We start from the raw sequence: 12,923 nt of genomic DNA on the forward strand, positions 1-12,923 counted from the left end.
CAAGTAAGGTCTTACAATGGCTTAGTGATTATAACAGTGCAGTTCAGCATTCAGTAACCCATACTTTTTGTGAACGTGTTTTTGATACTACATTCTGTTGAATACGCAGTGGTGATTTCATAAGTGGTTGCACTGTGTTTTAATGACGTCACATGCATGCACGCGCATGCGCATAAATGTTCCCTCGCATGCGCACAGCTCCGACCAGCATTATGATTAGAATGATTATTATGCATAAATAGTAGGAAACATGTTTGTATAGGAAATTACTAGTTTTAGTTTAGTTTTTGTAAATATTGCCTTGAAATAGAGAAGCTGAAAAAGGTAGCAGGATGTAGCCTTCAATATATAAAGAAAGTATATTGTCAACAGATATGGTTGAAAAACAAACAATGTTTTAAATGTAATTGTAGATACATTGTAGTTACAATTTCTTTAATTGAATTAACTTAAACTAGAAAAGTAAATACAAACTAAATTAACAATGTAACTTACAGTTTACAGAAGGACAGTTTCCTTCTGAAGTACAACTTAAGAAATGTCTCACCCTCCAGTCGGGACCATTTGTCACATAGTGTTCCACAGCTCAAGCAAACCCCCACCAATTGGTACAGGGCTTGTATTTTGGTTTTGCTCTTCTCGTTCTTTGTTATGCTATTGTTATGCAAAGACAAGTAGCCAGGTGAGTACCGGTACTTGGTGCACGGCACGACGAGTCGAGTGAAAGTTGTCAACGCATTTTTGTGTGCATGTGCGTGCGCGTGCTTCTGTTCAGAAAGGAGGTGGAACGGCGTAGTACCGCGTGGCATGAGCACTGCACCCCTGTGAATACGGGAGGCTGCAATTCGAAACTGGCCACCGTAAAGGTCCAAACCCCCCCCCCCCCCCCAAAATAGTCCTGTGTCATACCTAAATGTCATAAGTGAACAACTCACCAAAAGTGACTATTGCACAACTGATTTGACAAAAAAAACACCCCCTTCACCCCCCCCCCCCTCCCTCCTTGCCATACCTTGGCTTTTACTGAAATGACGCCACATTTATGCCGTATGACCAGGCATTGTATGTTCATAGCCCTGATTCAATGTTTTGGACATTTTGTACCCGCAAACGCACTAAAGCTCCCCGCGCTCAAAGGGATTATGTAAAAACAAGGACAATGAAACACTTTTCAAAAGGCCACTTTATCGAATAACTGAGTGAGATCAATTGGATGGACATACTGAGTAGTAAAGATGTAGATGAGGCATGGAATCTCTTTAAAGAGACATTTCTATCAGTGCTGGATTTACTGACTCCAATTAAACACATTGGGGTAAAGCAGAACACTGCCAAAAGACATTACTCAGGAGATATTGGAGTCCATCAGGAGTAGAGACAGAGCCTGTATCAGGTTCAAAAGAACAAATCAGCAACAAGACTATTACGATTATGTCAGACTAAGATAATAATTGGGAGCATTTCTGCAAGTGCAAATAATTGTTCTGGTGCGACCTCCCCCCCCCCCTCCCCGAATGTCCCTTTCTCTGTACATTCGCTAGTTTGTACACTCAGTATGTGTCTTGTGAGTTGACAGTGACCATTCTAACCAATCAAACGTAAGCTTGACGTTCTTAACTTTAATGCTGATTTTAGATTGGTTAAGATTATCCTTCAATCACTCCCTTTCGTGGTCTGTCCGCCATGTGTCGGGTAACAAAATAGTCATGTAAAATAATTAAAACTGCGGTGTGTTTTGGTCTTACGACAGGCCTAATTTGTGGCTTGTTTACCGACGTCACATCCGCTACTCTTCTGTCCTGACTGCCCGCGGCGCCTGCTTTCACTTAGCTGCTATAACGATTAGCTAACGTTAGCTTAATAACGTTAAATGGGTTACAAATATGTGGAACTATGGAAGGAGTAAGCCGACCGCTAAAAAGAAAACCCACCGCGGCAGCGAGAGTGAGACCACCTAACAAAAAGTTTCGAGAGGAGTGGTAGTTTGGAGATAGCGGTGTTTCAAGAGACTGGCTACAGTATGATGCTGGGCTGTAGTGATGAGTTGTTCCGTGTGCAGCAAGTATGTCAAAAGGAAAAACAGAAACAACACGTTTGTCCTCGGTAGTAAATCAATGAAGCTGGAATCCATTCGTGACCATGAACTGAGCCATTGTCACATTGGCTGCATGTCTGTGTCCCGGATTCAATCGGAGCCTCTCCTCAAGACCCTCTGTGGCTAGGCTAACAGCCATGTCAGAGCAGAGTGGAAACTGAGCTACACTTTCTAACAACCTGCCTTGTACCAAGATATCAGAGACACGAAGTTCCCATGAATTGCAAACGCCCAAAGAGAGTTTGAAAACATGACAAATAACGGAAAACTCCCATACCTACTGGGTGGAGTACAGCAATGTGCAACTGTACAGAAAAGGACATCCAATGGAATACAACCACCATAAAGGCCGCCAATCATGCAAGTATTCCTGCACTACCTGTACTGTACTGATCTCTGTACATATAACTGACAAACAAGCACATACCTTTAAATACACTTGAAAGACTGCTGCTCTTTCTAAATGTTATATTAAGTTATCGGTACACATAGACATGTGTCATATGTACAGTATATGCGTCTTATCTTTTCAGTTAGTCTTTACATTTTATATATGTGAAACAAAAATGCGGGTTTTCTTGGGCCGGTAAGAAATATGCTTGGCGGGTAGATTTTTCCCATCTACCCGCCACTGGCCGGCGAGTCAAAAAGTTAATTTCGGGCCCTGATTACATATATATTGTTGGTGCTCCTTACATTTTGGTGGGTGCTCCTAAATTTTTGCTGGTGCTCCAAACTTTTTGAAGTTAGGAGCACCAGTGCTACCAACTAAAAAAGTTTATTTCGAGCCCTGTATGATACTTGTAATTTTCCTAATACAATCTAATATATATATTTTTTAAATAAATTAAAAAACATTAACCACACTATTACCTTAAATTAACCATAACATTTACACAAATTTTCTATCTTAACCATATGGTTCAAATGAATCTTCATCATAGTATTGCTGTGTTTGTATCAGCGTGGGTGTCTAGTGGTGAGAGAACACGCCCATGATCATAATCATTGTTTGTTCGACTCCTGGTCGAGTTGTTTATTATAGACTTTCGCAGATACTTATTTTATTACTTATGGCTATAACATAATGTACATTATGTACCTTTTATTTACGTTTTCTGATGAGAACTTGTTGCTATTTTCTAGGTGAGCAATCAGTCATCTCAAACAAGCCTATTATCAAGCACTAGCGCAGCAACATGCCACCAAAATGACCATGTGTGTAGCTGCTCTTTAACTCATTCAGAGCCAGCGTGTACCGCCTCTCTGCTGTCAATGGGCCAGCTTTTCGTGACTGTTTTCGCGATATTTCATGATCTTTGCAGAGCTGTGTGTGTGTTCTGTATTATAGCTATGGAGACAATGGTGTGGCTCATTTGACAGACACTACTTGAGACAAAACACACTATATCCTATATAATTGTATATGAATTCCTCTTCTTTCTTTGTTTACATACATTGCTTACAGCTTGTGTTATATTACGTTTTATTGTATTATCTTTTTTTTGTGGCCATCTTGGTCTATATGTCATTTGTCAAGTAATTTGTCAAGTATACTATTATATACTTATTGTTTATGAGTCTTGTAAGCGCATATGGGCTGGGCATACACCTATGTAAGACACGAAAAAAAGTCTTACCCCAAAAATCAGATTGTTAGAAAAAGCCTTGTTTATGACAGGTAAAGTAAGCCACTGTGATCATTACATAAACATGTTTCACGTTCGGTAAAATAGACATAGGGGGTCCTTACCTTAAGATTAAGATTTGTTTATTAAGGACAATGCAAATTAATGAACATCATTTACATGTGTATAACATCACAGCATGATAAGGACGTAAATATGCCGGGAATAGCACAGGGCTAATTTCCACCCGTAGTCCTAACATAAAACAAACACAAAACGGACCATACAACGTTCATTCATAAAAACTGACATCACTGACATGACCACACTAACATGACATTCAGTCAGTACAACATCACTAACATCCCTAATGAGTGCATATTTGGCTGTCTAACAGCCATTTCCTGAGTTGGCCCTTAAAGGTGGACAGGGTGGGACATTCCCTTAAGGGGACCGGAAGGCTGTTCCATGTTCCACTTCCCTTTATCGATAGACAATTTTTGCTGAAGGCGGTCTTTCTAAAATGGACCTCACAATCCCCTCTGGCAGAAGGTAATCCAAAAAGAATAATTCCAATGATCCCATCGGCGATCGCAATTACTTGTTTATATGTAATTAGTAATTACACGTGTTTACGGGACACTATAGGTTTTGAGGCGAGCAGATCTGCTAGCGATTGCTTTGGAAGAGCTCCTCCCCCCCAGAGCGAGTCTCGATAGTCCGGTGCATTCATTGACTCTCCTGCTGCCTTTCTATCAGAGTTAAAAAAGTAGACGATACTGCCACCAGCTGATATTCGATCGGCATTGCAATTCCAACGTATACAAACGAGCCAGGGATGGCTAGAATGATCCGGATGATCATTTAGAACGGGGATCAGAGGGGAAAGATCAAAGGATATTTTCTCAGGTTTGGCGCTCAACCGCTGGCGAGATAACCCGACTTTTTTCGTGATTGGCGCAGAATGAGTTAATACGGTCCACCATTTTTCTGTCAAAACAATAAAAAATGCTGATGAGTAAAATTATCAAACTTGTCAAATCCTTACATTTCTTCAGCAGCTGTGGGTTGATCCAGTGCTCCTCATCATGGTCCAAACTGTGGAGAGAGAGAACAGATGTTGAACCAGGGACCTTCAGCTTGGCTTAGATTAATAATATTGCTCAAAGTAATAATTCCCCATGGATAACAGTATGTGCACTGCACTAACTTGAGTTTCTCCAGTCTACAATTCGGGTCCTTCAGTCTATCGGAGAGCAGCTTTGTTCCCAAGTCTCCTGGGTGATTGAAGCTCAGGTCCAGCTCTCTCAGGTGGGAGGGGTTGGAGCCCAGAGCTGAGGCCAGAGAAGCACAGCCGTCCTCTGTGACTTTACAGCCTGACAGCCTGCAGAATGATTTAAAAGAGAGGCACAGCCTTCCTCTGTGACTCTACAGCCTGCAGAATGATTTAAAAGAGAAGCACAGCCTTCCTCTGTGAGGAAGCCTAATTCTCATCTATCAATCGTATGACTCTTGCATTGATAGCAAACATGTCATATTAGCTTACCGGGAAATATGCTAAATGTCTCCAAATTCCAAAAGCAAACTTTATATACCGCCTCACCCCCCTCTCTAGTCACCCCCCTTCTCTAGAGTCACCCCCCCATCTCCAGAGTCACCCCCCGTCTCTAGAGTCACCCCCCCTTCTCTAGTTCAAGTTCAAGTTCAAGTTTCTTTAATAGTTGTCATACAGAAGTACAGAATACTTTTATACAAAATGCTTCTTTCTGTTACGCTCCAGAGACTGTGCTAGACAAAAGATAAGTATAAAATAAAATAAAATAGTATAGCATGTAAAAATAGAAGTAAAAATAGAAGTCACGTACGTAGACACAGTGTTCAGTATATACATATGTACAATGTTCGATGCAGAATAGAGTAACTGAGTTACCGTACAATATACAATATACTATGCAATATACTAATATACAATACTATATAGTATATTATATATTGTAGTTTTTTGTTTTGTTTTTGTTTGTTTGTTTTGTTTATTTTGTTATTGTTTTGTTTGTTCATATTCTGTTTGTATCTGTGTTCAGACACCCTCCAAAAGCTTTAAATAGCTTCTTGGGAGACCTGGCACATGCACACAATTTGCGACATGTTATCACATGAGGATACTCGCATGTAAAATGTATCGTGTGTGTGTGTGAATAAAAATTCATTAATTAATTAATTCATTCATTAATTCATTCATTCATTCATTCATTCATTCATTCATTCATTCATTCATAGTGCAAAGCAGAAATGGGATGAGGTACAATTTAGGTACAATTTACAGTAAGGTGTACTGAGGTATGGGTTGTAGTGCAAATCCTTTACCAATAAATATAAAGTGTGTCTAGGTGTTCTAAAGTGTGGAGAGTGGGTGCTGCAGTGTGTTGTTTGTTTAAAGTGAGTGTGTGCGTATGGATGTGTGTGTTGTGAGTGCATTTGATGGTTGTTGCATAGTGTTATTGTTCGTTGAGCAACCTGATGGCCTGGGGATAGAAGCTTCTTCTGAGTCTTTCTGTGCTTGCCATGAGACTCCGGTATCGCTTGCCTGACCGCAGCAGTTCAAAGAGGCAGTTGTTTGGGTGGCTGGAGTCCTTAATAATTCTCTTAGCCTTACCCCTGCACCGCTTGTTGTAAATGTCTTGGAGAGTTGACTCTAGTCACCGCCCCCCTCTCTAGTCACCCCCCTCTCTAGTCTCCCCCGTCTCTAGAGTCACCCCCTTCTTTAGTCACCCCCTTCTTCTCTAGAGGCACCCCCCTCTCTAGTCACCCCCCCCACTTCTCTAGTCACCCACGTCTCTAGAGTCACCCCCCCCCCCCCGTCTTCCCCCATCATCACCATGACAACCAGCCAATATAAGACAACACCACTTCTTCTGGTGTAATTTGCAGGAATAAAACTGTCTTATATTTAAGGGGGAAGTTATGATTTAAGGGGGAAACTTAACTTAACTTAAAATATCCAGCTGTCTGCACCGTTCTTAAAAGCATGTGCATGTCAGTTTGTGGGGTAGCTTTTTGCGAAACAGAGCAATAAGGTAGTTCTGGGATCGAATCCAGCTGTCAGCGGTAGCTCCAGCTTGGTCAGTCGTCCCTACTAACGCAATTGGCAGTGTTCAGTGTTCGCAGGTGGGAAGCCGGTGGGGGAGTCCTGGTCATTGCAAACAGCGATTCCTACTGGTCGGTCAGGGCGCCTGTTCAGCAGGGAGCGGATCTGGACAATAACACCCTTTGTGGCAAAACATATTTAGGCTTCTGAATGTGCTCTGTATAAACAATAACCCATGACAGTCAGTACATTTTTGTTGACATTGGCGTTTATCAGTTTTGGTGCTAAATTAATATTATTCTTCATTTATTTTTCACGCCCCACCTGCAGTACCTCCCCGCCACACTAGGGGGTCGCGCCCCACACTTTGGGAACCACTGGTCTACACCCTCTCCAGACCGACAGTGGGGCAATGCACGCAACGACCAGGAAGGGAATTGGCATAACGAGAAAAATTGAAACTGTAACGTTGCACAGTTCAAAAATAGATACAAAAAAGCACTGATAGACACAATACAGAACTGAGGAACTATAGGTAGTTGCTCTCAAGGAATGTTTTGATTTCTTCAAAACAAAAAATGGTGGTCTTGTTTTTTAACCTTATTATTTTTATTTTCTCTCTCTTAGTAAAGAGAGTTGTATTTTAAATGTTATGATATTGTAAGAAAGGGGCAGAACTAGATAAGCTGTGCTTCCTTCCGACTCTTCTCCAACTCATCCTAGTTTTTTTTTCTACGGATGAAGACGGACTCATTTGTTTACGTTTCGTCTTTACTGCGATTTGTATGCAAGATAAATAAAGATCAATCAATCAATTAATTATACAATGCGATAAATAAAATAAATAAGTAAAGATTGTACCATGAACGTGATCGTATGTTAATACCTCAGTTTCTCCAGTCTACAGTCTGGACTCCCCAGTCCAGCAGAGAGATGCTTCACTCCTGAATCCTGCAAGTCGTTGTTACTCAGATCCAACTCTCTCAGGCGGGAGTTCGAACAGAGAACTGAGGTGAACGCCTTGCAGCATTCACTTGTTAGGTAGGAACCGCTCATCCTAAAAGTAACAGAAATTACATTAACTGCAGAGTAATATTTCGATGGCCGAAGAGCAAAACCTCCTATCTGAATAATTCTCATTTTTGTGAAAGTGTTGTTTTCGTGTTGTTTTCTTGCAAAATTAAATGTTTTAAGGATACCAAATACAATACTGTTTTTGGACTATATTACTATATTATGTGTTAACAATACCGACCAGGTATTAGTGCCTCGCAAAGTGCAGATAGGAGGTTTTTCCACACTTCTTTCTTCTCCGGCCATTGGTTTGGAGAAGACTGAAGAGGACCCCCTTCCCCCCCCAAAACAGAAACCCACCACTAAATACACTTACCTGAATGTCTCCAGTTTACAGGTTGGATCCATCAGCGCAGTAGAAAGAGCAATCGAAGGGCTCTCATCATCATCATTATAATCATCATGGGGCAGGAAACTGCATCTCAAGTCCAGCTCTCTCAGGAGAGAGTGTGTTGATTGGATGACACATGCCAGCAACTCGCATTCATTGTGGCCTAGATGAAACCCAGACAATCTGTGGAAACAGGATGACGTATCATTCACCAAGAACTGGGCGCAGTGTGAATGAAATTAATCCTGATGGCGATTACGACGTGTAGTCATGAGAGTGTCAAGAGAAACGGTTTGTTTAAGATCTACGTCTGACCTGAGCGTCTTCAGTTTACAGCCGGGAGCTGTAAGAACAGCGAGGACAGACCCAGGAGGTTCGCTGTTGTTTACACCCACCAGATGCATGTCTCTCAGGGAGGAGTCTGCTGCCTGAACAATGGAGTTCAGAATGTCCATGTCTTCGTTGAATGTGTGTAGTCTGTAGTAGCAGAAGAAGAAATACATTAAAGCCCCAATCTGTGATTTTCACCATATAATGTTGGGTATATTCTCCTTCATTCTTGTAGAGTTCGATGTGTATTCTCGATTCCTATTTCTTGTTTTTTTGTGTGCTGGGGGTGTGTTTACGTTTGGATCACCGATTGGACCTTTAAAAAGGTACACTCAATTACGGCCCAATTACATAATTTATGGTTGACTATTTTACTGACAGTAAACATTGTGGTGGAAGTTCACAGGCTATTACAAATCTCTTATTGAGATGTTATGAATGTTTTTTCTTTTATGTATGCATTTCAAATAAGTGTTACTTCCCGTTGATACTTACGTGGCCTTCCTGCAGTTCTTCACGGCTGGCAGAAGCCCCTGATGCTTCTCCTCTTCATTCCACTCACATATTTCAACTAGGTTGATCTCAGCCAACACCTCCTCTGACATCAGCAACATGGAGGACAGCACTGCACAGTCAATGGGTGATAGATCTGCGCCAGACTTCAGGTATGTTTGGATTTCATTCTGAACTCTTTGTGCCTTCATCTCATACATGCAGAGGAACAGGTTCATCTGCCTCTCGGGCGAGATGTCCCCTACGTGTGGCTCTCTGATGTATCTTCTCATCTCCTCAGCCGTCTCGGAGCCATTCTCGGTCTGTGGCAGAAAGCCTTGTAGGAGGGTCTGATTGGACTCCAGAGAGATCCCGAGAAAGAAGCAGAGCAACATGTCCAGCTGTCCGTTCTTCCTCCTCAAGGCTTCATCCACAACCCTCTTCATCAGTTCATGGCAGGTCAGATCTGCAGACACATTCCCCAGGACAGACTTCAGAGCACCGATGTTCTTGGTCACACAGCAGTGGAACACGTGAAGAGCAGCAACAAACTCTTGAAAGCTCAGGTGCACAAAGCTGAATACCTTCCTCCCATAGAGGCCGCACTCCTGCTTCAGGATCTCTGAGCACAGTCCACAAAACACTGACGCGTTGTCAACATCAAGTCCACATCGTCTCAGGTCCTCTTCGTAGAACATGATGTTCCCTTTCTCCAGCTGTTCGAATGCCAACTGGGCCAGTTTGAGGAATATGGCAAAGGGCCTGTATTCCAAAATCTCCTTTAGATCCATCTCCTCTGTCTTGTACTCCTCGTATCTCATTACTGACCGTTGTGTTTGAATCAGCAGATACTGACTGTACAACTCAGTGATCGTTGTGATGGTTTCTTTCTTCTGGTCACCCTGCCCTTTCTGGAACACCTCAGCAATGATCCAACAGAAGATCGGTATGTGGCTCATGAAGGAGAAGCTCATCATTGCTTTGATGCGAGAGAGGATTTCTTTAGCCCGATCTTCATCATTGAATCTGTTCCTGAAGTACTCTTCCGTCTGTTGGCGAGTGAAGCCATGGATTTCTGTCATCTGGTCGATGTATTTGGGAGGAATCCGATTGGCTGCTGCAGGTCGGGAGGTTATCCAGAGCAGAGCATTGGGAAACGTGTTCCCCTTGATGAGGTTCGTCAGCAGCACGTCCACGCTCGATGTTTCAGCTAGATCGTCAACAAACTTGTCCCCAACAAAATCCAATGGAAATCTACATTCATCCAAACCATCGAGGATGAAGAGCACTTGCTTGTCAACAAGTCTCCGTGGGTCTTCTAGCTCTCTCAGCTCAGGGGCGAAGTGACAGAGAAGTTCAAACAGAGAGCACATGGTCTCGTTCAGCATGTTCAGCTCCCGAAAAGGAAACACAAAGATGAAATCAATATGCTGGTTGGATTTCCCCTCTGCCCACTGAAGGGAGAGCCACTGGATGACGACCGTCTTCCCGATTCCGGCGATGCCCTTCGTCATTACCCTTTTGACCAACCGACCTTTGAAAAGTTGTTGGTTGAAGATGTCAATGCAGTCGAGTCTTGTCCTGTTGTGTGACGACCTCTTCCCTCTTTTTCTGAACTTGTGCCGAGTCTCGTGTAGATTGAAATCCCCTTCATCGATGTTTGGTATAATGTCGAGTTGCATGTAGACCTTTTCCAAGTAGGACGGACCGGTTGCTGTGTCCTCATAGATACACGTGAACTTGTTCTTCAGACGGACTTTAGTTTTCTCTTGAGCTCTCTCCATGTCGTCAGGCGCTGGAGGAAAAGATGCAACACAGTTTTCAGCACACAGTTTCTAACCAAGTCATTTAGTTTACTTGTACTTTTAAAATCACTTAATTCTCATCGTTTTCATCTGTTCCCCTCAGCCCCTTCTGCTGTTCTCACCTCTCTTCTCTGTAGTGGAGCCACTCAGATTCAGCCTGTCAGAATGGAAAGGACCACAAAACATAGTGATGAGTACAGAAGTACACACTAGAGCAGGGGTCGGCAACCCTAGGCATGTGGCAGCATTTTCATTGGCACAAAAAAATAATATATATATATTTTTTTACAAACTTCGCTTTTCATATTTTGCACTGGACTGTTGTCGCATTTATCTTGTTGAAATCCTCCCACAGGTTATTTTTTGTAAGTCGACTTTTTTGCACACCCCTATGACAGCTAGCATGTCAAATTACCTATTGAACAGCCATTGGCTGTTGCACGGCTTTTTTAATTTTATTTAGTTTGATTAAAGGTAGACTACGGCCTCCTGCTCGCATTTCCCATGGTAATCAATTCTGTATAGTTGTAGATGTCATGATGGCAACCACGCTAGCTGAGAAAGTTCAGCTGTCTACCGATTACGGAACGTTGCAATCGCTTTGCTGACGGTCTTCGGGGCGACGTACCTCTGTGAGCAGATCTTCTCGCACATGAAGTACATGCTCAGCCCCTCCCGGAGTCGATTGACAACGGACCACTCCGAAGCATGTGTGCAACTTAAAGTGACCAACTACAGCCCCCAGATAACGGAGCTCAGCAAAGCAAAACAGGGCCAGTGATCACACTGACTGGTAGGCAGCCGTTTATTTTCCTATACATGGGCAGGGCCGCCTGGGAGAAATGCGAGGCCCTGTGCAAGATTTAAACGCGAGGCCCCCCCCCCCTAATGGTAAAAAAAAATTAAATAAAAAGAGAGAGAGAGCTTATGGCACACAGTGTTATTTCTTATGCTGCTATGCTGCTTTTCAAAAGACATCCACTCGCTCCTGTGGATAGCGCTGAATAGACCCTATATCTGGGCTGGCTGTAGCCCCTTCCCTCGTGGATCCGGTCTTCTTCACATCTCTCTACCGACTACCAGACCGACGCCAACCAGCTCGGCTCCCCCTAGTGACAAAAGTATTTGAATGAAACCAATAGTATATCTGCAGAGCAGCAGAGCCCGGAAGCCTGTATCAGTTCCGCAACCGTTCCTATTTCCGGGGTAGGCCTGATTGGCCCCGACAGGCACGTGACCCGCCGCGGCCACGCCCCGCGGCAGCCCCAGGACGTGGCAACGAGGCTGCTGTGGTTCACCGCCGCTTTCCGCCTTCAACGCCGCCCGCAGCAGCAAATTTGCGCGAGCGCAGGATTATTTCAGTGTGTATCATGCAATCATTTATCATTTAACATTTGAAAGGCATACATTGTTGTATGAAATAAAATAGTATAGAGACATATGTACAGCGTTCGATGCAGAATAGAAGTAACTGAGTTACCATACAATATACAATACGCTATAGTGCAAAGCAGAAATGGGATGAGGTACAATTTACAGTAAGGTCTATGCGTTGCAGTGCAAATGCTTCTTACTGTTGCGCTCCAGAGACCGTTACTGTACCATACAATATACAATATACAATACGCTATAGTGCAATGCACGTTAAAAAAAAAATAAATAAAAAAATTAAGGGAATCGAACTTGTCACAAACGGACCATAGGATCCACAGCCAAGCAGCGTTACCAATTGAGCTAGTTGTCGATGGTAAAAAAGGGGGGATTACTGCTACATAATGCTGCCGCGACGGAGCTCCGCCGCGACAATATTATTAAACAGCGGCTCTGTCATTGAAGTGGGAAAAGTGAGCCGTATTGTATATTAGTACATTGCATAGTATATTGTATGGTAACTCTGCGGCGTTGAAGGGGGAAAGCGGCGGTGAACCACAGCAGCCTCGTTGCCGTGTCCTGGGGCTGCCGCGGGGCGTGGCCGCGGCGGGTCACGTGCCTGTCGGGGCCAATCAGGCCTACCCCGGGAATAGGAACGGTTGCGGAACTGATACAGGCAGCCCGGAACACTATTCTACAAACGTGTCTATCT

General features: G+C 43.2%; 1 protein-coding gene across 3 annotated transcripts in view; it reads right to left on the reverse strand.

Moving 5' to 3' along the window:
- LOC311232301 (NACHT, LRR and PYD domains-containing protein 3-like) overlaps positions 1–12,923 on the reverse strand; it is a 59,040-nt gene that overhangs the window by 22,447 nt on the left and 23,670 nt on the right. For all 3 annotated transcript variants that reach the window (XM_084319053.1, XM_084319052.1, XM_084319054.1), the window contains 7 exons: positions 10,963–10,997; positions 9,039–10,830; positions 8,529–8,690; positions 8,199–8,396; positions 7,695–7,865; positions 4,934–5,107; positions 4,772–4,821 (listed from right to left, as the gene is read on the reverse strand). In XM_084319053.1, coding sequence (XP_084175179.1) covers positions 4,772–4,821; positions 4,934–5,107; positions 7,695–7,865; positions 8,199–8,396; positions 8,529–8,690; positions 9,039–10,830; positions 10,963–10,997 — 2,582 coding nt within the window. The remainder of the gene's footprint in view (positions 1–4,771; positions 4,822–4,933; positions 5,108–7,694; positions 7,866–8,198; positions 8,397–8,528; positions 8,691–9,038; positions 10,831–10,962; positions 10,998–12,923) is intronic.

The sequence above is a fragment of the Notolepis coatsorum genome, assembly GCF_963971535.1.
Source record: "Notolepis coatsorum genome assembly, chromosome: 7".
Lineage (NCBI taxonomy): Eukaryota > Metazoa > Chordata > Actinopteri > Aulopiformes > Paralepididae > Notolepis > Notolepis coatsorum.